At 41.5% G+C, this 27,961-nt stretch overlaps 2 protein-coding genes across 6 annotated transcripts in view; both read left to right on the forward strand.

Annotated features, from left to right (window-relative positions):
* ARFIP1 (ARF interacting protein 1) overlaps positions 1-1,033 on the forward strand; it is a 40,244-nt gene extending 39,211 nt beyond the window's left edge. For all 3 annotated transcript variants that reach the window (XM_071556103.1, XM_071556105.1, XM_071556104.1), the window contains one exon: positions 1-1,033. This exon is cut by the window's left edge and continues 573 nt beyond it. The gene's annotated coding sequence lies outside the window, so the exon portion shown is untranslated.
* A 5,439-nt stretch (positions 1,034-6,472) lies between these two features.
* The window catches only part of FHDC1 (FH2 domain containing 1), a 35,886-nt gene continuing 14,397 nt past the window's right edge, over positions 6,473-27,961 (forward strand). The window contains exons 1-6 of one of the 3 annotated variants that reach the window (XM_071556107.1): positions 6,473-6,557; positions 10,755-11,444; positions 18,209-18,270; positions 18,817-18,919; positions 27,013-27,098; positions 27,180-27,280. In XM_071556107.1, coding sequence (XP_071412208.1) covers positions 10,962-11,444; positions 18,209-18,270; positions 18,817-18,919; positions 27,013-27,098; positions 27,180-27,280 — 835 coding nt within the window. In that variant the 5' untranslated portion in view covers positions 6,473-6,557; positions 10,755-10,961. Of the gene's footprint in view, positions 6,558-6,709; positions 6,789-7,548; positions 7,570-10,754; positions 11,445-18,208; positions 18,271-18,816; positions 18,920-27,012; positions 27,099-27,179; positions 27,281-27,961 lie in introns of those variants that run through there. The other 2 variants (XM_071556108.1, XM_071556109.1) reach the window with 2 other exon arrangements.

The raw sequence follows: 27,961 nt of genomic DNA on the forward strand, positions 1-27,961 counted from the left end.
TCTTTAGTAATTTTCATATGACTTTTAAAAAAAGGAGAAAGTTAAAAGAATATTTTGCAGATGAATAATATAAGGCCTATATGCGATATCTGCATATAAGGCAACAGTAGCAAATGGTTAATTGACTAGTGGAATCACCCAAATGCCTTTTTAAAAGATGTACCTTTCCATCAAAGGGTTAAAAAAACCCAAACTAAAAACACTAAAGCAAGAATCACTGTCAGTCTGAGGCTTCTGAGCACACATTTTTGCTTTGCACCAAGTGGTTTGCTGAGTGAGGCCAACCATGCAATGTACTAATTTCATTTAAAAGCTTTCTTTCTCTACGAAACAAATACCGTACTAGCCTTAAATAACAGGTATGTGCCTTTTTATAAGATAATATTTTCCACCAGTGTACATAATCCAAGAACCCTTTCACATAATAGTTTATCAGTTCACAACAATGGGAAGGAGACTGTGTAAATGCTGTGTCATTGTACACATAGAGCAAATTAAAGCTTTAGTTAAACTTCATGGACAGTTATGATTTTGAGAGGAAATCAGGCCAGTATGTTTTTTTCTGTTTAATTGAAAAGCATACTTCAGTAATGGGAGTAACATGGAGAATACTTTTTTAATTTCTCCATCATTTGTGTAGTCCTTAAATGTAAAATTATATGTCAATTTTATCATAGACATTTTAAATTCAATGTATTGGAGTCCTCATTTGCACATATTATGTTGTTTTATGTTATGTTAAGTAAAATGAAATACTTCAGATATGTTATTTACAGTGGTGTGGATTGTATGATTTATGTACTGTATGTTCAAACGCCTTTCAGCTGACATTCTTAAAGTTTTCAGTGCTTAACACAACTGTAATGTAACTGTAAATCAAACTTTTTAATCATTCCTCATTAAATTCTTGGCCTGACAGAGCCTTCGTTATGTTTTTGGTCTGTCAGAATCTCTTGTAATAGCTCAGTTATGTTCTCCAGAATGTGTATCCTATCTGAATTTTGTATTCATATTAAAGGTGTTTGCAGTCAAACTTCCTTGACTTGTGGTGGTTGTTGAGCAGAGTTTGTGCAGTGGAAGCTTAGTCCTGTTTGTGAGTTGCCACCAGGCCCAGGAATTTGTCATAAAGCAGTACTAGTTGGTAATGCTGATGCTGTTTTATTTCCAGGTGATTTAATAGTGTCCAAGTTCAACTGGAAAGTAACCTCATGGTGAAACAAATCTTTCACTATATGTGGTTCTTGAAATTTTAAAGGAAAGTTAATTTCATTTGCAATTCTTACAAAGCCATTGACTTCCTCTGTCTCTGAATCTTGGCATGTGTGTGGTGTGATGCTGCAAGAGAAGTCAGCCATGTGACTGTATGGTTAGCTGGGAAATACAGGCAAATTCTAACTGGGATGTTAACAAAGTGTAGCAGGGATGAAGAATGCAAGCCTACTGACTACAATTGAAGTATGAGCTTTCAGAACACTGTGGGAAAAGGTTACATAAGAAACATGTGCTGTTGGATTCTGTCTCGGATTCTAACTCTCCTGCCTAGGACAGTTGCTGCTCAGAAGGAATGGATCTGTCAGGAAGAGTGAACTTAAATCTGCAATTGCCTTATGAAGGAATGACCCACGTGGCTTTGTGTAACCCTCAAACTTTACCAATGGTTTAAAACTACCACAGTCTCCTCACCTGGATGAAAATGTTGGATCAAAGAGATTATTTTCTAAAACCTGTCTGTGTATTGTTTAATACCAGGGGGAAGGAAGAATTACTTCTATTTGGCCCACCAAAGCAACTACGCTAATTGGTAGCCTCAGTGAGGAGAGTTCTCTGTTCGGCTGATCAATAGGTTATTAAACTGATAGTAGCCTATTATAGTACTTTTAACTTCTTTCTCCCTATTGAAATATATGTGCTTATGAAATAATTCAAGCTCCTCTATTCAAAATTAGCTCTTTGGATTTAACCAAATTTGGAAATTTGCATCAAGAGATTGTAAGAGAAAAGACACTTCCAGATTTTCTAATGAGAAGTAATTATGGTTGTCAGGCTTTCTGATGCTTGCAAAAAAGCTTTACAAATATCGTAAGGTTGTAATGCAGCCTTTATCTGCGTAGGCAGTTGTCAGGAAGGGATTCTTTTGTTCATTGTAGAGGAGGTAGTACCCACCTAGTGGAGTCTAGTCCAGGAAAGATTTCATCTGTGTTAACAAATTATCACATTAATACTTACAGTGTTGTGTGAGGTTTCTTAAGATGAAAAACTCAAAGCAATTAGTAGCATTTTCAAGTATCCTGTTGTAACTGCTGTACCAGAGACCCAGTGACCATACTGTAAGTTATGTACTTCTGGCTTGTTTGAAACTTGTTGCCCCTGTTACTTTCTTTGTTTCAATTCTACCAACAGCTTTTTTTTTAAATGCTCTTTAGCCTACTCCATGCTTGTCAGACCCCTTACAAAGAGCCTTTCTGTTTTGAAGAGAGATCTATACAAGCAGAGTACAGCAACACACCAGTATCATTAAAGTAACAGGTTTTTTTCAATCTTCAGTCAACTGGTTTTCCCAGAAACCTTATCTCTTGACTATCTGTCCTTCAAAAAATGATCAAAGCAATATAAAAAGAAAGCTGTGTTCCCCTCAACTTCATTTGAACTGGCATATTCACTTTTTATGCTCTGCTTATCTGCTCTTCCATGTTGTGGTTTTACAAGAAGTGTAAGGTTTTGTAATTATTTAGCATTCCTCATCCACAAATGTCTTTAAGCTTGTTTCTTTTCCATGCTGCATGCTTGGTGTGCAGTTATACTAGTCACAGATTTTTTTCATCTCTTCATATTTTGTGCTAGTTCCCACCCTAAATTTACCCAACTACTGGCAACTAAGTTGTGTCAAATGGAAAGGTTTTGGTTTGGTTTTTTTTAATAAGCAGATCCACAGAAAAAGCTGACTGTTGCTTGGTTTATATTTCTCTCTGTTCTCCTTGTTACTTGCCTGTCTTAGTAGGTCTTGGACATCTTTGTGTTCTTTCATGTTGTTCTGGAATTAAAGCTAGGGATACATAGAAAGCACAGCTCTGTGTCTGACAGCAGTCTTGTTCACCTCTCTACACCTATTTTCACCAAAGTCCCTTCTCTTAATTCTGAGGCATCTTGTGTGGAAACCAAATGGCCAGGTGGTCAGGATGTGTTTACATGTTTTTGTCAGCATGGCAATAGTTTGAAATGAATGAAGGGAGTACCTTACCTTGTAGTATAGTAGTTGCAGGCAGAATGGCTTGTGCCTGCCTTGGAGAAGGGCATAAACTGGTGGAGAAGCAGTGGAAATGATGAGGTTTCGTCACAGTCTCTGTACTGAGATGCAGAGCAGCAGTGTATGAACCTTGCCGAGCAATGGCCTTGGACATTTGTGGTTTGCAGACCCTTTCATACAGCTGTGAGCACTGGCACAAAAGCACTGCTTTTTACACTTCACTGGCCTTTCCAAAAATGAATTAAAAAATCAAGAAAAGGTGCAACAGTTCTGTGCTGTCCACTGTGGGGGTGTGTTTCTGTTAAGTGCTCAATAAAATACGTGTTCAATATTTTATAATGGCTGTAGGGGAACAGAACTTTGAGCAGATACACTCGGTCTCATCTCTTTCTGAGAATCTGTTTTAAAGAGAATAGCTGTTGGAAGAATGGGAGTATTTGATATTCCAGGAGGAGGTGAATAGAGGGGTCAGGAGTATCTTTCCAGAGTTCCCTTGCAATATCAGGATGGGTACCAGTGTGGCTATATGATAACCCTTGTTAATTAAGTGCAGAGATCTGATATAGAACAAATAAACGCAAACCAGATTTTTAGTTCAGGTTTGCCCTGTCATTGCTGTTTATGGCAGCATAAATCCATTGGTTCAGTCAGACAGTTCAGCTATCAGCGGAGTGTTCCTGGTAAATGGTACTTAACAAATGGTGTGTTCTAGTGTGCTAAGTAAATAATTATATATTTTTCTGCCTTTTAAAGAATACTAAAGGCTTTAAATTCAAGGACTTAAAAGTTAAATAATGCTAAAAAATAGTTTTGCCTCTTTAGTCTTGGTTTGCCTTTCTTACCTGTGTCTATGTATCATGCTAGTTTTATGTGAAAGTGGTAATTAATTGCAGGGTTTTGTTTTGAAAGCTTAACTATCACAGTGCTTAATTTTGAAATCAAACAGAACTTGGTTTTAATGTGACTGGAGTGTCACAATTAACTTTTTCTCCTATCTTTGTCCAAACACTGTAGAGTTGAGGGCTTGTAATGAAGAAGATGACACCTTTTGTTCAGGTGGTATAAATTGCTTTTTTTCCATTAGATCTGTTCAGTCATTAAATTCATGTTCAGTCTGAAGAATTAGAAGCTCTTTGTGCTCTAAAGAAAAGCAGAATTTACTAAAGGGTTTGTTTCCCCTCTCATAAGGGAAAAAAAAAGTCATGAAAACTGTTGAGCATTTCATTAACTAGAAACCTTAAAAAATTAACAGTATTATTTTGGTTTTGTAGTACACCAACTCATCTAAATGCTATCTCTTCTAGGGAGGTGCATTTGTTGTTTATTATAGGTGGGGCTGCTTGATCTACCTATTATTAAAGTTGCCTAATACTTCCTATTGTGAAGACCTGTTTTCAGTTGTTTGTAACTCAGATTAATTTTAGCCATGTGGGCAAGATATTTGCCTGTTGAGTGTTAACATATTTAGGGGAAAAAATCATCTAAAAACTTAAAATTAATTTGCTAACATAGTGTTTTGGAAGAGTTTGGGGAGAACAAACACACAGGGTGGGGAAAAGTGAAGAGTTTAACTTCACATCCGGACTGGCTCCCAGGTCCACCGCTGTCCTGTTCGGGTTTTGACTTTTTTAATACACTGCCATTATGCAAGTCTCGTGTTTGGCTTGCTCTTTCCGTCTTTTTGCGTGAACATTTGTACTCATGACTGGCAGCAATGAAAACAAGTCTCTTTGGCTCCAACACAAGCAGCTGCAGTCCAAGCAGCAAACGCTTCCTCGCTGATGACCTCAGGGGTGACCGGACACTCTCGAGGAATGTCCATGCTGGCTCAAAGCTGAGTGTCCTCTCCAGCTGCTGCTAACCCTGCCAAGAGGAGATGTGTAGTGTGATGGGAATTGCCTTTTACTGCAGTTGAACTCTTTTCACTCAGTGAATTTTGAACGTAAATTACCAGGTTCTGACATTGCATTCTTTAAATTTTCCTTTTGTTCTGTTATTATTTTTTAATAAACAGGCTGTCTTGCCAGACCAGTAGGTCAGATCTCTGGCTGGAGAACTGTAAGCTGGAAAGGTGTAACCTCAGCGGCCATGGAACTGGGGCCACAGGAGGCATCTGGGCTCCCACTCTTCCTCTGGTTCCTGCCTCCCAGCCCCTGAGCAGGGACAGTAGCACAGGTGGAGTACACACTGAAGCAAGGCACGATTTTGTCTGCCTGCTCTTGCCTTCCTACCCCTGGGTGTGCCAAGGTGTTATTTTCTCTTGTGCTCAGCTCGGAACCTCTGATGGCTGATTGAGCAAGGCTAGAGGTGACATTTTTTCTTTCTTCCTCTCCTTTGTCAGGACAGGAAGAGTTTGTTTCCACCTTCAAATTCATCTGTAAAAAGTAGTGTTGGGGTGTGTAGGCTATTTATTGACTTGAGCAAGTGAAGTTCTTCACCTTTCCTCCTTTTGGAAAGATGGGTTTTATTTTTGAAATAGGATTGAACCTCTTGATAAAATACTTTAGAACAATGTATTTGTTTGCTGTCTCATCAGTGGATGGTGCTTTGGCTTTCAGGTATCCACAACTCATGTGCGCTGCCGCCTCCAGCGCCGTACCCGCGGGCTGTGATCCCATCTTAAATTCGTCTGATCTCTCAGCCCGCCCGCTTTGGAGGCTGCGGGGCCGAGCCGGCTCACTCGCCCTGTCTGCCTGCTGAGCCGGGGCTGAGCCGGGCTGAGCCGGCGGGGAGCGCCCGGGTGAGGGGTGCGGATGGGACTCGGGGTTCGGGATGGGCGTCGGGGTACGGGATGGGACTCGGAGTGCGGGATGGGACTCAGGGTGCGCTTGTGCGAGGGCAGAAGGCAATGGGCTCCAGCCGTGGAGGAGGGCAGCCCAGACCGTTCCTCGCAGGCGGGCGCGCTGCCGGTAGCACCGCTGTGCGGTTTCTATAGAGACAGGTGCTGTGATTGCGGTGACAGCGTGTGGTAAATGGTGGGTGGGCGTACGAACGGCTCAGCTCAGCAGGAGCTGCCTTAGACCAAGTCCCGCGGCGGCCGCCCCTGCGCATCTCCGTACGCGGCCGCGGCGCTGGAAGCGGGTCGGGTGGCGCTGCTCCCGCGCGGGCGTTGCGGTGGCACGGCCCGGGCACGGTGGCAGCCCGGCCCCGCCGTCCCGCACCCGGGCGCTCCCGCACCGCCGCCGTCACCTGCCGCGGCCCCGCCCGGCCGCGCCTGCGCTGCCCCGCCCCGCGCTCTGGCGGCGCGGCCCGGCTGGGCGCGATGGGAGGAGGCGGCGGCGGCGGCACCGGAGCGGCTGCCGCGTGCGAGGAGGTGAGCGCGGGGGGCGCGGCTCCCGTCGGGCCGGGCGGGGGCTCCGCGCTGCCGGGGGGCGCGGCCGGGCAGGACTGGGGGGTCGCCGCCCACGTACGGGGGTCCTTCTCCGCCTTCCCGAGGCGAGGGAGGGATGAGTGCTCCTCGGAAACAGGCTCCCCTCCCTGCAGACCGCGGGGTCCGACCTTCGCCTTCGCCTGTCCGGGGCTGGGAGCTCATCCCGCACGGCGGGTGCGTGAGGCGGGCGGGGACTGCGGCGGGACCCCCGGCGCTGCGGCGGGGCGAGCGCGTCCCCAGGGCGGGGACCCCTCTCCCTCTGCGGGCGGGGCGCCTCAGGGTGGCGGGGCCCGCAGCAGCCCCAGCACAGCGGGCGCGGGGTTGCCCCGCACCCGGCCGAGCCGCCTGCGCCCGCCCCGCTGTCCTGTGGCGTTGGTGGAAGGGAATTAACGGAGCAGGGAGGTCTCTCGGGTGGTCCCGGCGGCATGGCCCCCGCGGCGGGGCCAGGCACCTGCTTCGGGCGGGAGACAAGACGGTGAGGCTCCACTGGAAGGCTCTTCCCTGCCGCTGGGAGCCCAAGTGAGAAAGAACTGGAATGGAGCCCCCCGACAGACCCGCGAGGTCCCGGCCCGGCCCGCCGCCCGTGCCCGCCTTGCTGCGCGGGGACCCCGCTCGGGGACTCCTTGCCCATCCTGGCCGGCGGGCAGGGTCCTGGTTTCACTGGCAGGGGTTTTGTTGGATGCATTAAGGGATGAAGTTTGAAGTTGCTGTGATAGCGCAAGCTGCGTCTTCTTTGTAACCCGCAGGTTTTGACAGGATCGGGGGCTGGTTATCAGTGTTTGCAGTTCTTCTGTTCGCAGTCAGCAACTAGTTGCTCCCCTTTGCCTCTGTACAGCAGTTGTTGAGACACAGACATCCAAATACTGTGGTTGAGCTCTGGTGTCAAACCCAGCGTTGTTCTCATGAGAACTTGGAGGGCGCCTGACACAGAAACGTGGGCAGGAGAGAACATGAGGTGTGAGTTAAAGAGAGTAATATCTTGCAGTATGAATTATGAAATGCCCTTCAGTGCATCGGGCATTTCACCTGTTAATTTGTGTATGCAAACGCAATGTGTATCCGTCTCAGTGGCAACTGCCTTTTTTGCAAGAAACAAATTACTTCTGAGTGTTTCTCTTCTTACCTGCGGAGAAAGTTGTCCCCGCCCTCTAAATCTTAAATTACATTTCCAAGTTAGATTAGGTTGGCTAAAACAATGAATGAGACAAAGAAACAAAATATTTCTTTTATGCCAAATATGGACACAATTAAAATGTGCAGTTACTTTAGAGCTCTTGCACTTCTTGGACTGTTTTGGGTAACAAACATGCAAGTATAATTGAGCCATCTTATACGTTTGTTCTTGGCTCCCTTTTTTTAATCTCCCTTTAATCCTCTGAAAAGTGCGGAGAGGCTGCTTAAGGAGTTAAAGTTTTGCTTGGCTTCTATTGTGCATCCCAGTCCCAGTGTGTCTTAGTAGTTCACAGATGGAACGGCTGCGTTGTTCCTCACCTCCTCTTGCTGTCCTTCCTGTTCAGAGGCACCTGCTGATCCTAACAAGCAGCGTAGTGCCTGTCCCGCCTGCCAGCTTCTCTTCTCTCCCACCCACGGGAATGGTGGGAGCACTGGGAAAGTCTTTGAGCCACTCCTTTGAGAGTCAGCGTGAGAAGGGAGTCTCCTTGTACCAGTCTCCTGGTACCTGGTAACTCGAGACCGCCATCCTCTTAGAAGCAGGTGACCTCTGTCGCCTGAATCATGCTTATCTGTCAGAAAACAAAGCTGAATGCCAGCCTTTATACTCTGCCTCTCCTTTTGTGCCTTCCTTCCAAATGCTGATTCTTCCCCTTTCCTGGTTCTGGCTGACTCTTACCTCATCCAAAGCAGTACAAGGCTTGAAAACAGTTGGCTTGAAAACAGTTTTTCCTGTTCTATCTATCTTTACATCTAGGTTGGGATGTTTTCTTCCCTGAGCCTTCTGCACTGCTTTCACTAGGAGTGTCCCTTGTCTAACTCAGAAGTGCTCAGGTCTGAGATCAGTCCCTATCCACTCTTGTGTGTTAGTGCTGGGACTCTGATGATTCATTGCCTACAACTTTGCTCCATTAGGATTTGATCTTGTTTTTCCTAAAGCGTGTGGATTTATTGAAAGTTTCAAAATGAGGTTCTTGCATATTGCCTGGGGCATGGTCGGTCAGTCTGTCTGTCTGTGTTTCGTTTCTTTTTTTTTTTTTTTTTAGAACTGTGGGAACCCAGGTTAGGAAATAATAATGTGGAATATGCTTTGTGATGGTGGAAAACTAGCTAATACATTTTAATTTTTAAATAAGTAGTAGGGAGGAAAAGTATTTTTCCTAGTTGAGTATTTCTTTAAATTAATGCAACACTTAATTGCTTTGAGTGGTTAATCTCTTTCCACCACCTTGCACCTGCTTTTTTATGCCTCTCTGCTTCTATGATCATGAACTTGGGAGGAGAGGTGTGAACATATAGAGCCCTGTAATAGCAACTGGATATTAATGCTGACTTAAAGTTGAAACACTCTATGCTGATCCACTTTCTTTGTAGCTTTTCTACTTTTTACCATGCCATTAAAATATTTTCCATCATTCCTATGATTCAAACCTTACACAGGTTTTTATATATGTTTTCTATTCTTGTGAATATCTGGATAATGTAAGGTATAAGCTTAGAAGGTCTGAAGCAGGAGAGAGCTACCTGTGCAAGCGTTTGAGAAGAGAAGGTACAGTGGATCGTTTTGTGTCAGTTTCCATTGACTTCAGCGAAGCTGTGAGTGGCTGAGCCCTTGCAGACCAAGAGAGAATTTGCCCTAAGGCTTATTCCTGTAACTTGGGTCTGTTTGTTCGTGTAAGGTCTAATGATGGATCTCTGGCAAAAATAGTGAGGTTTTTTCATCACTATTATACAATGTCAAATTGATCTGGGTTGCTATTAGCTCCATGTGAACCTTACTGAAGAGGCATGCCACTAAATCAGTGCCAAATTTCTGATTTGATGTTGTTCTTGTGCCAGTGCATTACTTCAGCTTTTTCTGTTGAGTTTTCCTGTGACTGATTTTTGCTCAGGGACTCTTTGTCTTCTGTCTAAATTTGTATTGTGTGACATCTTTGATTTTTTTTTTCTGTAAATTTCCCTTTTTTTTTTGTTTTGAGATAGCTTCCAAATTGCCATAAAATCCTGGGGTTCCTCATTGGTCTGTATTTGAAATACTTTGTTTTCTGTGAGATTTATGAATTAAACCTGTTTCAGTAGATTTGGCTTATCAAAATAGTGGGGTTTGCCTGAAGGTTTACTGAAGGTTTATCTTCATTTAGAAGGTGACAATATAAGAAAAAATACTAAAAGCTGTTGTGATTCCTGTCCTTTCATGACATAATCTAGACATAAAAGTTTTCCTAAATATTTAAAGTTTTGCATATGCACAATGATTAGGATGTGTAGGGTCCTGTTCCTGTCAGCTCCTTGTTCCTTTCTGTTACTGAACTGCCTCTGTTAACTTAGATGCTGAAGTAAATTATAGGGGGCAACTCGATCAAACTGTGGTCTTTCTTTTCTGAGTGTGTTTTGGGAGGTGGTGTAACCAGACCAGTCATACTCTTAAGTTCATGCTGAGTGAACATAGTTTAGGGACTGCACAGTATTTTTCTCTTACTGACAATTGTGTGAAAAATACAAAAGCATAAAAAGTAGTACATTTGGCTGAGATGTTAAATCTTAGACATCCTGTTAATTATTTGAATGCAATTTGATTTTGAACCATGAATTCAAGGGATTCAAACAGGGTCTCCTTGATCCAGTTAATCCAGCACCATCATTAATATTTATATATTCCAACTGTGTGTAGTCACCATTAAAAACATATCTGAAATTAGGAGTGGAATAATATTAGTTTTAGTAATTTGAGATAAATATATTCTCTTACAAAATTGCACTGAACTGAGATTAATAGGCAGTTTTGGTACCTACTGTGGGGCATTTAAGAGGTATTCTTATTTTTAGATATGTTTTTGAAATCTAGGCACCTAAAGCTATTTAAAAACTTGGTGTGGACAATTTGCCTGTGGAAGGCTTTTGATTCACTAAATTTCCCTTCTGGATTAAAAACTTGATAGCTGTTATACCTTAATTTTGTTGTCTTTTCAGGAGAAGGACAGCATCCAGTCTCTCTGATCTGAGTCTCGCTATTGTCGTTGGTTGTAAGTTGTGAAGATGGTACAGTCCCCCCTGGTGTTGCTACCGCTGGCAGACTAGGGTTTGAGAGGGCGTGTTACCAGTGGCTGCTGCACTCGCTGCTCAATGTTTCAAACCCATCCAAGGAACTAACACTCTCCTCTTTGGAGAGGCCGTAAAATGCATGTTATGAATTGTCTCTCCTTGGTCAATGATAAAGAAAATGGTGCTATTCCAGTTGGAACAGGATTAATGAACGAGGATACAACGACAGCATCTCAACTGTCTCAGCCTGTGGCATCACCGCCCCCTCCATCATGTCCCCTCACAGAGGCTCCCCCGGCCCCTCCGCTCCCCCCGGGGATGCTGCCCCCACCACCACCCCCTCCCCCACTGCCTGGGCCAAACATACCTCTGCCTCCACAGCTGATAAATGGGCATGACAACCATGGCAAAAAAAAACGGATGCGGAGCTTTTTCTGGAAAACCATCCCCGAAGATCAAGTCCGTGGTAAAAACAATATCTGGACAATTGCTGCAAGACCACAGTATCAGATTGATACAAAGACAATTGAGGAACTTTTTGGGCAGCAGGAAGAAACCAAGCCCCAAGACTCCCGAAGTCGGTCTTCAAAGTCTTCATTTAAAGAGACTAAAGAGGAGGTAAGAATTGAAGGCAAACCTCTTTTTTACATAATGGTGTAGGAGTTATGTGAATTCTGCCTCGCCTTTGTGTCTTTTTCTGTCATGTTTCATCCTTACCGCAAAATCTGTCTTGATTTGAAGGAGAGGGGAATGATGGGAAGGATAAAGTCTTTGTTCTTATTGGCACATGTTTGTTTTTCAAAGAGCTAACAGTGTTTTATTATTTTAACTTGGTAAGTGCTGCGATTTGATCACCTGTTAAAATAAATATGAATAAGTGGAAGGAGCTGAAGGCATCTGTATTTACTCTTGTTGGATAGCCCTTGAGTTTCCAGTGTGGAACATTAGGTGTATTGTTGCCTTCTTCATCAGCTCTTTTGCAGTGTCTGTGGTGCAGACACAAGAGGTTGTACATGCAAACGTGCACCAGGCAGGAGAGAAGAGGATCCTGTTGTGAGGGCTAATGCTGCATATCCCTTTGGTGTCCTAGAGACATCAGGAAGGGAAGTGCCAAACTGACAATGAGAATATAACACAAAATATAGTGATTAAGTGTGTCAGTTATTTAATTGAGATAATGTTAAGGTTTCACCTCTCATAAACATGGCTTTCCTGATCATGAAAACCTTATTTCATCTACCCTTCTTTTTCTGGACATTAAAATAACCTTCTAAGAAGGTTTGTCACTGGTTTCTGTTCTGGTGAACCTACTGAGTACTCTGAGGTTCAGACACTTTCTGGTGAACTGATAAGTAGCTTTTCTAGTTCTTAAATCCTCATTTATAAACAACCTCTTTGTGAAGCCTGAATTGAATTGTCTCAACTGATATTTCTGTGAAGTAATTGGAGGGCTGAAATGCAGATTTAATCACTGGTGTGTGTCTACATACATGCTAGCTTGTAAACAAAATCCAGATGGCACAGGGTTAAGAGATATAACAGTGCATCAAGTTTTAGCAAGAAAATAGGGGCTTGAAGTTGCTGGTATCTTGCAAGATTCAGGAGATGTCAAAACAGGATCAGCAGGGACAAGATGAGAAACCAACGCACTGATAGTGTGCATGTTGTACATATACTAAAATTAATGGTATGGAAAGGCATGTGTATTGCAGGTTCTGAAGCCCTGACATCGGGAAGTAGTAATTGGGTCCATCATCAGAGGTAGTCATTAACCTCTGTGCTGTTTTCAGGCTCTGTTCATCTTCGAATCAGGAGTGTAGTGAGTGGACTTCCTGTGCTGTGTACAGATGCTGTGTTTTCCTTAGAAGCTTCCACTTTCAGGACTGCTGTGAATTGAAGATCTAGTTTATTAAAAGTTACAGTAAGTTTCATAAACAGAATGTGGCCCACAGCGTGCAGTAGCTGGGGCATAGAAAAACCCAAGTGTGCTCCAGAACTCATGCAGCGTTAGAGATGAAAGTTAGAGGCCTGCAGAACAAGGGATTCTGCAAGGTACAGTGCCTTGGAAACAAAAACCTGCCATGCTGCAAATTGATGTTTTTGTGCATCTGTCTGGAGCCGATACAGCAGTCTAGTGCATCTGCACTGCTTGGTGCCTGTGTACCCTGGTTCAGGGCTCCCTGGGTGACTTTGCATGTGGCAGGTGGTGAGGCAACAGCACTTGCCTCTGAGTGATGCCACTTAAGTGACAAAACGTTCAGCTCCGTTGCTGAGCTTTGTCAAGCGTGCTGCAGCAGTGTGTCAGACAGCGATGAGCAATTTCTTATGTGTTAATGGACTTTGCAGTCCTATCTGCTTAGCAAGGAGGGAAGGAGATAATCCTGAGGAGCTATGTGTTATTGGAAGTGCGGAAGTACGGATGCACAACAGCTCACCTGCTTAACGTGACCACGGGCATCATTCAGCAGGGGCCTGGAGATTTGAGGTGCGGGCAGTGTTTGTGACTCCCATCCTTGGTGCTCTCAGGTGCTGCTCACTTACTTCAGTGCAGGATGATTATCCTTAGTTCACTGTAATAAGGCCTACAGAGGCTGGAAAGAGTTGAGGGCAAGCTGATATGCAATGTCTGTGTGACCTTGTGGAGAGTGTGTTAGTGTGGGGCTGTGGGAGCTGTAGTTCTCTTTGTGGCTGTGTCACTGGCTGGCAGGGGAAGGTAGGCAAGAGGTTTATTGTTTCCGTACCTCCACTCCTTTGTGTAAAACACAGTTGATTTTAGAAAATGCTTTATGGTGTAGCTGTGAAAAATGTTCTTTGGAGTTTATGTAGTGGAATTAGCTCAGTCAGTGTAGCATGTCAGCAACAAATTTTCAGGATGACTTCAACTGCATAAACTGAATTATCACTTAGATCCAAATCTGAAAAAACCCAGGTGTGTCCAAAGTGATATACTGAATTCTCTGTGTGGTTGCAGAGTGTGCTCCATTGTTGCAGTGGGGTTCCCCTCGCAGTGGTGAAGCTTCAGTGGAAGAGGTGAAGAGTGACTTCAGCCAGTGTCGAGGGCACTGCCCCAGAGACTGTGGAGGAGACTGGGGGGTTCATACCTTTTCCAGAGATGGCTTTTGATTATGAAATCCTGAGCAGTTTTGGGGAAAGTTCTCCACAAGTAGGAGCTCACCACACTGCATTTCTTTTTAATTTCTCACTTGATAGTGATTTATACAGGGAATTTAGGTTGAACATTGTCATTATAACAAAAGTCCCTTTGGGGGTTTGAGTCAAACTCCTACAGCAAATGCTTTCCTTTTTGAAAACAAACCCTCACCAGACCCTCAGGAGATTAATTAACTTGTTTCCTTGACTTAAGGCTTAATTTGCTCTATGGTTCCATGTAATTTGAGCCTCTGAAAAATAGGGGGTGTAGAGGTAAGTTTACACACTAGTTTACTTTCCCCATCCTTCAGTGGTGTCACAGTATGGCACAACACACACTCACCCAGGCTATAGCTGGCTTGGCAGCAGAGTGAGCAGAACAGCTTGTCAACCAGAGGAGCAGGGCTTGCTTTTTGCCTTTAACTGTCCCTCTGCTCCTATCACTCACCTCACCCCATCTGTCCTCTGGCTCTGTATTATATTAGATAATATAATACAGATACCAGACCCTCTGTAAACATATTTAAGTAAATAGCTCAGCAGAGTGCTGTGGGGTTGTTCATTTGTTTTCTGCTCTTTTAGTGAGTTTTGATGACTTTGGAAATGCTGCAGTGAATTTCAGAGGCTATGCAAGGGGCTAAGGACAAGAGGGGAGAGAAGGAAGATGGAAGGAGTGAACAGGATGTCTCTTGTCCCCTCTCCTAGACATGACTTCTCTCTGTTTTCCCTGTGCTGGCTCTGATGCTTATTCTACATTCTTGAAAGCTGATTCAACCTGTTAATCCAGCAAAGAGCTAACAGCAAGAACCAAATGAGATGAGTACCAGTGGCTGCCTAAGGGAAATAGGAACGTGACGAGGGAGGATGACACGGAGTGGGACAGTGCTTTAGTAAGCTGCTAGGTTTGCTCTGCTGCTGCACCATGGAAGTACACCTTGCCTCAGCCACTCCAGGCACGTGCTCAGAGATTAGAGACCAAAATATTAAACTCAACAGCGATGGTTAGTGTGTTGTAAAGTGAAGTATAAGTTAAAACAGGAAGTTGTTTGTATCCTTCCTAACCTCGAGCACCAAGCCTGATCTACCAGGATGTTCCATGCTTGCTCTGATTTGTAAACTATATCCCACCATATGAAACCCCATTGTTCTTATGCAAAGAATACATACAATGTTTTGCTTCCACTATCTGTCATAAATCCACTTTGTCATGTTCCTGTTTCTCATTGATGGTTTCATGGCAAGATATTCATGTTGCATTTCTGCAGTCACTGCAAAGTCAGTTTTAATGTGGGGCTTTTTGTGTCTCCCAGAAGACTGTTCTGAATGTTTCGTGTTGACTGAAAATATTTGTCAAGGTTAAGGAGTGGATATCCTCTTCTTACTGTCATCGCAGCTTCACCATGGTACTCAAGCTCATTTCCCCCTTCTGTTAATACATCAAAAACTGTGAATATTTCACTTGTGGATTAACATTTGTCAAACTGAGGTTCCGTGATCTGTGCCTGTTGCAGATTTTGGAAATACTCTGGTGATGAGAAGCAGATTCATGAGTGAATCGGTGTCCTTGCTTTAAAAATTGCATTGTTTATGAAAGGGAAGTGGCAAGTATGTGAGCCTGTGATGCTTTGCATTGGATGTCAAAGTTCAGGTGTTGAGATGGTCTGAGAGTATTGTGGTATTTCCAGTTTGACAGAGTTGAAGAGAATGGAGAAAGCTCTCCTGAATTTGTCTAAGGTAAATCATAAGAAACCATATGGGAGTTTTCTTTGGTATAGAGAGCACTAGTGAGACTACGAATGTCTGGTCTTAGTTCCAGTGCAGTGTAACTCTTTGAATCAAGAAGTCCACTGGTGGACAGCACGTTAAAAGTGCTTCAGGTGGTGAACAGAGGTCTTGGAACATGCGATGCCAGCACCAGTGCTGAAGGCATGTATGAATACAAGATAGGAGCAGACTGAGCAGAATTCAGAACAAGCTGCTGTGATGGTTAAAGGGTGAAAAGCAACAGCTGACAGCTTTCTACAAGAATGAAATCAAATGACGTCTCAGTGGAGAAGAACAGACATTGCAAACAGATGTTAAGGCTAAGATTATGAATCTAATATGCAACTGAATATGAGATGGATGATACCATGTTTGTGTACAAGAGGTAGGAACTTGTATTTGGGGATTATCTGCCAGGTTCTTGTTTTCTCCTCCTCGCACTCACATGTGAAAACTCCTTGAAGGAGTTATATAATGATGGCTTTTTCAAGCACTTTTGATAAGCTCAAAGGAAATACTGAGCAAAGAATGGCCAAAAACTGAGACATTTTTTGGTTGCGTGCTTAAACAAGAAATCAGGGGGGAAAATAGGGTGTACAGTCACATACAGAGCAAGAAGTGTGTATAAAATCCTGATACATGAGAACAGCTATGACATTTTTATGTTTTACTGATAAGACAAATGCAGTTGTATATGTTCCCATCTGTTGCTTTTCTTCAAGGGAAATTGTTAAAAAAAATTATCTCATTTGTTTGAGGTTGTATTATAAATCTGAGTTGTGCCATGGAAACCAAAGATTTACCCAGATGATGGTCAGTCATCTTGTTAACAGTTACTGATTGACTGGAAATAATATGTGCAGAAGATTAACTGTGAATATGCCTAAAAGCACCCCAACACACCAAAAGCCAAATCATGATGGCACAGCTTATAGGCTTAAACTAGTACAGAGAAATCAGAGGAGCGAGCAGAGTCTGGGAAGTGGAGCTACAGTTTAAGAGGTCAGTGAGAGGTCCCTGCAGTAAAACATTCAAAAAAGATTAGATACTGCAGGCGGATAGTTGAACCTGTCCTATGTTAAGAGGCTTTTCCTTAATGATCTGTTGGGGGCCTCTCAACTCCTAAGATAACAGGAGAATAAACCACACTGTGTCTTCTTATCTTTGCATACACTAAAACTGAAGGGCTTTGGGCTAGCAATCTACTTGAAACTAATATGCTGATATTTCCGGTGTTTTCCAGTCTTTGCTGTTTTCAGAAGAGAGGAACTTTCAAATTTTAGAAAACTTTTCAGTATGATTCACTATTTTCAGCAGATGAGGAGGCTGTCTCCTGGGTGTATGTTCAGGATAGCCCATTAATCAGACCTATATTTTCACTGTCAGCAGCCAATTGCAAGCTGATTCAATTTCACGACAATGCCAATGTTACATTTATATATGTATTTCTAATTTGAGCACTGCCACAGAGGTCAAAACGCCTTTCTGGTTGTCCGAACCTCAAACATTATCCAAGTCCAGCAGTAGTCTCGAATATCTATTTGTACTGAGCTATTTGATTGTAGCAGTTGCATGGCACTGTTAGCGTGAAAACAATTCTCTTGTCCTTGTAAATCTCATGACTTTTGTAGCTGTTATCACCAAAATAGCTAGGGTAAAATTTTAACCTTAAGGATACAATTTGCTAAAACAGGGCAAGCACCTCAGTTTTAAATGCGTGTGCTGTTAAGGGAAAAAAATGTAGTATAAAAAGATATTACACTTTATTTTTTTAATTAATTAGTGTAAAGTGTTGCGGGGTTCTTTGCTTCGTCTCCAGAGTTATACACATAAAATGATGCAGCAAATCAACTTTAAAATGCAAACTGAGGGGAGACAGTTATTTTATTATGGATTTCCTTTTACTTCTAGGTAAAGCAAACAGATTTGAGCATTATCTGTCTCAGGTTTTGATTCAAGATCAACTAGCTTATTTTTCTGTGAACCAGCGTGGCTGTTAGTTTGCATGAATGTAATCAGTAGTGCATACTGACCTCTGCCTAGAAATACCATCCTTGCATTTTTACAAAACCTCTGAAATAACATGGGTTTTGAAGTATGATGCTCACTAGCCTTGAGGCCTTCAAATGCAATACAACATATTACCTGATCAGCAACATTTTGCACATGCAGCATTATGAAATAAGCAAGAAGAATGTTTTTAGTTTGTAATGAAATAGAAACATCGATTTCTTCCGTACATGTTCTGTGGATGTTTTTTGCTTCACTTGGAAAAAAGTGTTGTGAGTGTGCTGTGAATTTCCCTGGTACAAATAAGTTTTGTAATGTATGATCTTTGTTGATAAGAAGTGCCCTGCGATTTAGTGGCAACTGCACACAATTATCTGTAGCAATTTAAGAAATTATATCTGCATTATATGCTATTTTTTATGTATCGTTAGCTTAATCTCTCTTGCTTTCTCTCTCAGGTTACCATTTTGGATGCAAAAAGAAGTATGAATATTGGAATATTTCTAAAACAATTCAAAAAGTAAGATTTGATTTTTTATGCATAGTGCAAGCTACAGATGTGTGAAGTTGTTTGTAGCGCTCGTCAAATGTATATTGTGCTCTGCTCCTTGTGGAGTTTACAGTTTTATGCAGGCTTGTCAAAAATAATTTGACATAGTTTGTTTTCTAATAGGTTTAGTGTTGAGTTCCTTTATGAGTAAGCACCAAACGTTTAGTCTGTTAATGTTAACCAGTTGAAGTGACTTTTCAGGGGTAGTTAAGGGAAGCCCTTGTATCTCATGTAAGAGTGCGTGCCAGCTGCCTTTCACTGGCTTCCTGTCCTTACAAACAGTTAGTAGAAAGGGGCTATGTCAGGAACTTTCAAGAGCAGGCTGTTTCATTGCTGTGTATATTCACTGATAATACTGCCCTTCAATAGAGGTGTCAGAACAGTGCTGCTGTGGACACCGATGCATATGTAGCCTCACTGTCATTCCATTTCTTAGCCCAGGCATGTTTTTTTCAATCTGTGTAACTATTCGCCCTGCAAGTGTTAGAAATATGTATGCTCAATTGTTTTTTCAAGGCCTGCTGAATCCATCATTGAAGATATTTATCACGGAAGAAGTCAGCCCTGTGATCCTGAATTGCTACATGAATTTCTTAAATTATTGCCAGAAGCAGAGGAGGTAAATAAAGGTTTTACATGGAACTTATTTTTTTGTAGAGTTCTATTACCTGTAATTCCAACATGAAGGTCTATAAAAGACTCCTGATGCCTTCCTGAGGCCAGGGGATGGGAAACCACTGAGTGCAAATTCATTTGACATGTGGTGTTGAGGTCACAGTGTAGTCATTCCCTTCAGATCAAGTAATTTCACCTGCTTTTAAGGAGTTGATGAGATACTTTTGCCTTTATGATGTCCCTTTTGTCCCACTGACATCTTTGCAAGACCTGGAACCCTTCTGTGTGCAGATATCTCTGCTCTGGGGAGGTCAGAAAACACAGAATCAAAGTCTCTTCTAATGCAAACAAATGTCACCTTTTTGGCACCTGCCTCATGGTTTCCCATAATCTGAAAGTTGAATATTGGTAAGCCCTATGCTACTGTCTTTTTGCCTTCTGCTTCCCTCCCTGCTTGGTGCATCTGGGATCTGCCTGCTCTTGGGCCCAGGTCATGGGCTTTCAACAGTGTAGAAAGGCAGCTCCACTGTGGACTACCCATTAAATTTGCCAACATGGCTTTGTGCTCAAAGGAGACCTGTTAGAAGGCACAGAATTCCCACAGCACCTTCTCGATGTTCTCGTGCTCACCGTATGACCAACATGCAAGTGCAGCTTTCTCCCCTGCTAGCCCCAAACTTCAAGTCTGTTCATAGGATTAAAGAGGTGAAGCTTCATTGACTGCCCTGGGAGCCCTGCTTAATGGTGTACAGTTCCTTGTCTGCTCACACATTTGCACTGACCCATTTGTATGTACTTGACAGAAGTGTAAACCACAAACTCGACAAAATTAGCATTAGAATTGCTTGAGTGCTTCACATCAAAGTGACGCTGAAACTTGGGAAATCGCAAACTTAAGGTCCACGTACAGGATCAACCTCAACTCACATGCTTTACCCCTTCAAGGTCATACTGTCAAAGCACTCTATTTCCTCTGTGGAGCAGTGAATCTCAGATCCTGTAACAGCAGAACATGTTACACTGTTTTACTGTCAAATTTGTAACTCTCTAAATTGTGTGCCTTTGCATACAATCTTGTGAAAATCGTGTTATGTTATTATACTTGCTTAATATATCTTTTGATATTGGGGGGATATCAACAAGTTGAAATGTAATTAATAAAAAAGGAAAGAAAGGTGATGGTAGTGCTGGGACCTCAGAACTATTCCCCCTTCCCTCTTTGTTTGAATTGTACGTATTGCTGCATATAAACAGAATTTATCGCCTTCCTCAGAAGGAGTCAGGCAGAGGTGAACAGTAGAGCGCTAACTTAAGTGTCTCCTAGTTAACTGTATATTCAGCAAATTAGACTGAAAGAAAAGTACTTTGTCTTCTTTTCCTCTTTCTGGTTTAGATCTTGATTGTTATTTTATGACAAGTAGAAAATCTTTCATGTATTCTGTGTGATACAAATGTTGTCATTCAGCTAGAATTGTTATGCAAGTTGTTGAGTTTTATCCCTTTTGTCTGCAATACTCAACTAGATGCTTTAGCTATCCAGTAGGTGCTGCTAAGAGTGAAAAGGTGCGTTTGTTTTCTATTAGACGGTTTGACAACAGGCCTGCCCTCCAAGGTAATGGGGTCAGAGAACGTAGGAAGTGGTTTTAAAGAGGCATTTGAGAAATTAAGATAAATATTTTATGATTCAGTAGAGTATTAGAGATTAAGGGGCATCAGACATTAAATTTGTTGCTGTTCCCAAGGGAAGGCTTGAAAGAGGCTAGTTTCCAGTGTGCAGGTATTTGTATGTACTCAATTAATTCCATGCATCAGAAAAAGGAAAGACTCCCTTTCTCTTTGTTATTCTACCCATAATTGTTTAACTTTTGGGGAGTTTTCCCCTTGAAAGCTGGCTGGATGGCAGCAGGCAAGACAGGGAGAAAATCCTGAGTATAAAAAACTGATGCTTCTGCTGGTATTGAAAACTGTTTCCATACCTTCATGTCTTCATGCTTGAAGTGGTCAAAGAATAAGTGGATCCGATAACTCATTTGCTCCTGTGGCTCCCAAAGTTTTAGTGTAGACAGTTAAAAGAATTCATTCTTTTTAGGCACCTTGGGGCTTTTTCTGTCTTTTTCGGCTTTTTCCCCCTAACTTTATGCTCACTGTTCTTCTACATCCCTTTATTTTCAATTAGTTTGTTGTCTGAATACCTGTCTCTTAAAATAGTGATTCACCATTTGCAAAGGGAAAGGCATCAGAAATACACAGCTCCACATAAAAATAATCCAGAATCACTAGAGATACCAGGTGAGGTGGTGTTACTTGTTCTACTGTTCCCTCTTCTGTTTAATATTCCCTAATTTCTTTTTGCCGTGTCATGTGAGACAGCTTTGTCAAGGTGTCAGCATATTGGCCTGTCGTTGCACAATGTTGCACCCATCCTCAGCAAGGATTCATTCCTTGGGACTGCCCTTTATATACTTCCCCTAAAGCCCTGCTTTGTTGTTGTAAGGATTGAGAATGACTCTGAGCAGAGACTTAAGCAGTCAGATCCTAAAAGGTTAGTTGCTTTTCAGTTACCAGTGCAAACTGTCTTGGTGTAACCGTGAGTGAGCTTCTGCATTCCCCTTTGTATGCTCTTCTCAGCAGCTCGGGTATTTACAGTCACATTTCCCAGTAGCACAGGTTTTTGGCAGGTTGGAATGAGAGCCAACTACCTTCTGCTGTGCTTGTGCTCCACACCAGTAGCTATGTTTGGAGATGTCTTCTGCTTTTTCTTTAATTGGGTACTGTAAATCCTTAGTCTGTAAAAGTGAAAGGAGGAGAAGGAATACCATTCTTAGTCATAGCTGTAGAAAGGGCAACTCTGGACCATTTTGTTTCTTTTTTTTTTTTTTTACGAAGACCTTTACAGTTTGTCTAGTGACAAAACACCAGCTTTATACTCTAATTTTGTCTGATCTAGAGGTATTGTGATACGCAGTCACATTACCTGAATATGCCCCTGGTCACTAGTTTGACCTTTGTGTGACACATTTTACATCACCACAGTTCATAGTATCTCAGGCACCTGATGGATGTGCCAGTTTTTTGGCAATGGAGGCCAAGTACTTGGGTTAACAAATACATTTAACATCTGTTGTCTTTAAAATTATTCTTTCTATGTGCAGTATTGTAATGTGGCAGCTCTATTTACATGCAGAAATAGGTGTCAGTACTAGTAATTTTCTTGCTGTTTTCTATGAAAAATTCCAATAGCTATCAAATCTGTTGAGATTTTTACATATAAATGGCAAATACTGGCTTTTTACTGAATGTTTTCCTCAAACTGAATCAAACTATTGTTGAAATATTGGCACTGCTATGAAGTCTTTCATAAAACTGAAAACATTGGTGTATTTTCAAACGTTTAATTTGTAAAAGTTGACAAATACATGAAGCTGGCAAACCTGGAGCTTGCTTCAAGGTTCCACTCAGTGTTTTGTTCAGGTCTGTGCATGGGTATGGCGCTATACAGTGGGATAAAAAAAGCCACCAAGCAAATGTATAAAAATTCTCATTACATTCACAAGTAAGATAAGATGACTGATTTTGTATAAGCCTTCTTAAAAGTCCTGCTGTTTGTACTGTGGTGTGCTAAGCAGTTTTGTAAGAGAAAGATATGGCTGTTTGGAATCCTCTCTGCTTCATCCTTTTCTTCAGTTCGTTTTTTTCCCAAGAAACTTTGACTGAAGTAATGACCTTCTCTACTGTATCACTTCTGAAAAGATTCCTAACTGTTTCTTCACAATATCCTGGTGAAATGTCTGACAGCTTTCATTTACTGGCACCCTGACCAAAGAAGAGAAGAGGCTTTTAGCTGCTTTTATGTGCATATCATTGCACTCTTCAGCAGGCCCAGACTGGTAAAAGTTGAGAGTCCTGTGTTTAATGAGCTAGAATAGCCAGAATTTGTACTTTAAATATATACAGAAGAGAGCATATCATACTGGTTATCAGCTCACCCACACACATGCACCGCCCAGGTTATCAACCCAATGTGTTAACTTCCTTTGTAGTGTCTCAGGCCTGTCCTTTGCTCTGTGCTCTGTTTTCAAACCCCAGTCGGCTGTCACCTGCTTTACTGTCAGTCAGCTCTACCCTTTTCAAACCATGTCTGTGTAGTTAACTGCACCCTCCTTTCCTCAGCCACTGTTTTATTGTGCTGACCATCCTTCAGAGCTTTCATCTCCTGCTTCCTCTTTGTCTGTTTATGATAACCTGCAGGTTTTTCTCCATTTAGTTTCATCATTTGTACATAGTGGTTTGCCCCTGCCCCTGCTTGTGCCCCATGGTGCTTCACTGCCTAATACATTAGCTGCTTTCCCACATGCCCTTGTAGTTGGATTCCACTTCGGTGCCTTTTGGAGTTTTGGTATTTTTTAACTCTCTTTTTTTGTTAGTGCCCTGAATACCTGCAGTGGTATGGAAATATTAAATAAAAAAACCCAGAGAAAATATTTATTCCTCTTCTTCAAAGATCCTGCATACAAGTACAACATACCTATTTTATGCCATAAAGTAGAATCCCACTGTAAGTGCTATCAGTAGTTCAAAAATGACCAAAAACTTGAGTGCAGTAGCTTTCCTGTCTGTGAGGTATAGTGACATAGGCATATCTACTGCAATTGTCCACAAATCAAATCAAAGATCAGGCTTTCTGTGTTTCATAACTGTTTTTAAAATGAAGCAAATTACATATGTGAGAACCTTCTGTATCTAAAATCTGATTTAGTATGCATGGGCATGCATGGACAGTGCAAATGCATATTCCATATACAAATATAATGAAAAATTAAATTAGTAGCTCTACCCTCAATTTGAGTAATACAGAACTGAGCATACAATGTAATTACACTCCCTTGCATATATGTACATTGCACTGCCATATCTTGGTATGTGGCTGCCTACTGTTGTGGAAAAGATTTTGTTGTGCTTGAAAAGAGGAGGGCAAGGCCAGAACTGGTAGAGTTACTCATTGTGATTTTACAGTAAGCCACTCTTTCACTTCTCTTGTGTTCTCAGGCTAATAAACCTATCTACTGTATCTGTTAATGCAATTAACAGTGGACATGGTTGTCCGTCCCCATAGTTTCTTTGCAGTTGCGGGCTGCATTTGGTATTTGAATTTGAGCCCCACTTAACAGGAGCCATCAGGGAATCTCAGTTCTCTTTGGGAAGATTTGGACAACATTGGTACAGAGAGAAGAGGCCAGTCCCATGAGATTTTGAGTAGACTCCCTTGGAATGTGTAAGGACAGACATCCAAAATGTGTTTCCGCAATTTTTAGCTTTAGAGTTCAGAAACTGTTTTTCAGTTTATAGATAGTCTCAGTAAAATCAAATAACTTTTTTTTTCTTCATGGTGAAATAGCTGGACTTTCTCTGTTATGAAATTTGAATTAAGAGGGGTCAGAAAATAAATCGTTGTCCTGTCTTTACTTTAAGCTATTTCCCAGCCTACTTACTGTTTTAAGGCCAAGTTAATTAAAAATTTAATCCTCTATGTGAAAAACTTAGATACATACAGAGAACCAGGCTATGCTGTGCTGAATTCCAGGGTGAAAAGGACCTTATAACTCTATCATATTCCTGTTTTGCCTGTTTGTGGAATGGGTCACTGTCCTCCACCATGTTTGGATTTAGGGCTTGTTGGGTGAGCTGCTTTGCTGCTTCTTATAGAGGTAGTTTGGGATGCCTGAGGAAAAGACAGTGGGGTTCAGATGGTTGATGTAGGCTGGGCAAAGTGTAAGCAGGCGTCGAGCACAATCTTTGATTTCAGTCTGATTGCACAGACTGTCTGCTGGGTTGACTATTAGCCAAAGCTTTTTGCATTATGACATTCACACCCTGTACCACCCATCAGAAGGCAGCCTGTTTAGGAACATTTCTCCTGAATTCTGGGATTTAGTACCCCTTGTACCACTCTAGGCATTTTTTCTAGGAGGATGGAAGAAAGATGATTTCAGTCCAGTGTCTGTAAAACTAAAATTCCACATAGAAAACAGTGATTGCTGCTTACTGTTGAAAGTATATAGTACAGGTATCATGAATAAATTCATATTCCTGTGAGTATCTCAGGATCTCTTGTTCACTTTTTTTGCAGTCTTCAAATTGTATCTTCCTGTAATTACCTGTGGCTTATATGATCCTGATTTTGGTGACTTGGTGTGGGTTGTTTGGGGGGCTGCTTTTCTTTCTTCCTTTCCTCCCTCTCTCCCATTTCTGAATACCTGTATCCTTTTCAGGCAAACCCTGATATTTGCCACATAGTAAAATGAGGTTTGAGAATTCACAGGTTTTTTGGTTAGGTTGCAGACCACTATTTTTTGGAAGCTACATTAAAGAACACCTGTAAAGACTAAGATAGTAGACATCTCTCCACTTCACAATGTAGTAAAAGTGTTTACTTTGGGTTTGTTTCTTACTTGTTTAACACTTTAGAATTATCAGCATTTTCAAGTCTGGTCTTTCCTGGTTTTTTTTTTGTTGTTGGCAAACTTCTTGAATTACTCAGTAAATTAGGAGTTTTCTCAGGCCTTAAAAAATGGGTTTGCTGTTTATCTTTAGAAGGAGCTTTTGTCTGAGTGTCTTGAGTTAAATGGGGGTAGGGGGTGATGTTAGGAAATGGACCTAGATAGCCTGAATAAAAATTGCTCTCAGATTAGAATTCTCTTTCTTGGTCATAAGCTTTTGTTAGTTGTTTGTGTTTTTTTTAATTGGAAAAGGAATTATTTTCTAGCCTGAATTTAGTTTGTATTTTTTATTTTCTTGTTCTTAATGTGCTCTCAACATTTCTGGTTTTTTGTGATGTGGAAAAAAATGGGAATAAAGTAGAAAAAAGCTGTTAAAACAATCCTTTTCTCCTGCTAGTTCAGAATTTATTTTAAAATCCCAATTTTGCATAGCATATGTTGTTTTCCATTACAAATTATTAGTTAGTTTTTTTACAGTCAAAGCAGGAAAATAACTTAAACTGTTAATTCGGAAGCTGATCCTTTAAAAAACCCATTGATATCTTGCTAAATCATGGGAACATGGTAACTCTTGATGTCCTGATGTGTAGTGTGCCTCTCTCCAGTATAGCTTAATATGCTTTCTAAAACTAAAGACTGTGTCAATGTGGTTGTGAATGGGCTTTCAGTGAGAGGTTATAAAAAGGAAGGATGATGGGCTGATGTGTAAATCAGTGGGAACATACAACTGCTGCTGAGTGTGAACTTGTTGGTTGAATGAAGAAATAGTGTATAACTCAGAGTGAGCTCTGCTTTTGGACCGAATTGCTGTGTTGGAAGATGTGGAAGAAATTCCAGTTACACTTAAACATATGTGCATCTATTTTTCAATTCTTCTATATAAACAAACAATAAGTATGTAGGCAGATCAGCAGCTTCCAGGTCATGCAGATATATGGATTTGGTGGAGCTGGGAAGGAAGATTGACAAAATTAATACAGTGATATTTCCTTTGCGTGTAAACGGTGTTCTCAGAGTACTGATAACAAATTACTTAAAATGTGAGATTGCCTTTATCTTAAAATATTGCATATGAATGAAAAGAATACAAACTCAAGAGCGTGAAGTTTATCCCTTAAGAGTGTTTAGGGGAAATGGTTGAAGCAAGTATCTTGAAATTAAACCCAAAACTTAAATCTTAGCTGCATTGTGCCAAAGCATCTAGGCAGTCCTATGCTGGAAATTCTGAACACAGTTAAACTGTGCCCAAGTGAATGTTACAGTTGTTGAAGACATGAAGATCTTTTTTTTCAGATCATCATCCATGTCCTACACATAGTGATGAATGCAAACATTGGTCAGAAATCAGAATCACCAATCAGAACAATGCCATTGTATTTTTTTCCACTGGACTGTGTGTTTTGGGAGAAGAGTGAAGTTATTTTTTAAAATTTGTTTGTGGTTGGGTTGTGTGCAAATTACAGGAGTCTGGCACAGTGACTGTGTGGACTTTCCAATGCATTCTGTTAAAGTTACTGCTTTTCAAGGTGTTTCTTTCTAAAGTCAAGTGAATCTGATCTTTGGTAAAATTCTTTGCTAGTGTTTTTTTGCTCTTTTCTAGGTAAAGAAATTAAAAGCCTTTGATGGAGATGTATCAAAACTGTCTCAAGCTGATTCCTTCATGTATTTACTAATCCAGGTGCCAAAGTAAGGAGATAGTAGGTTTATTCTGTTTATGATAAATGTTCTCTTTTAGCTGTCAGTTCTAAACCTGTTTGTGTACTCCAGCTATGCTCTTAGGATTGAAGCCATGGTGTTGGAGAGGGAGTTCTCACCCTCCTGTACTTCTCTACAGGATAACATGAAAATTATAAGACTGGCAACAAAAGGTAATTAAATATGTTGGGACATGCCTAATACTCTTGTTTTTGTTAGCATGTTAATTAGTCTGCATTACGAAGGCTAGAGCTTGAATTTCAGGTACCTTAGGTATTAAAAGGAAGCTAACTCCCCTCTGACAAATGCCATCAGGGTGTGCCTGGTGAATCTTTGCTTCCAAAATCAAAAATCTGGAGACCTTGGACACACTCGCAACAAGTTCATGACCAAAACTTATTAGTACTGTATGCTAAACTTACAGAAGCAAAAGTGTCCCATGACCAAATTAGGATAACGCAGGCTGAAATCTTTATTGTAGAGAATACTATTGCTATTCCTTTGTTTTCTGGTTTTGTTCTCTGTTTCTCTACACATCTGTTTTGTTCTTTACCTTTCACAAGTTTGGAAATGCTGCAGATGATTATTTGAGTGTCTTCTACTCTTCAGGAAAGTAATTTCCAGGTTTCAGTTAAACATTAATGCTGACCCTTTCCAGTGCCTCAGGTGCCTATTTGTCCTGTTCCTTCAATATGAAATTCCTGTTTCATGCTAGAAATTTTTTTGACAGGCTTGCTAGAGCACTGTTTAGACTGCTTCTAGTGGTATAAAATGGTGCAGTACTAAAGTATTCAACTATGAACACTGGTGACTAGGACAGCCCTTTTAAGTGAAAGCAAAAGAAAACAAATCTG

This window comes from Pithys albifrons, chromosome 5, assembly GCF_047495875.1.
Source record: "Pithys albifrons albifrons isolate INPA30051 chromosome 5, PitAlb_v1, whole genome shotgun sequence".
NCBI classification, from domain to species: Eukaryota; Metazoa; Chordata; class Aves; order Passeriformes; family Thamnophilidae; genus Pithys; species Pithys albifrons.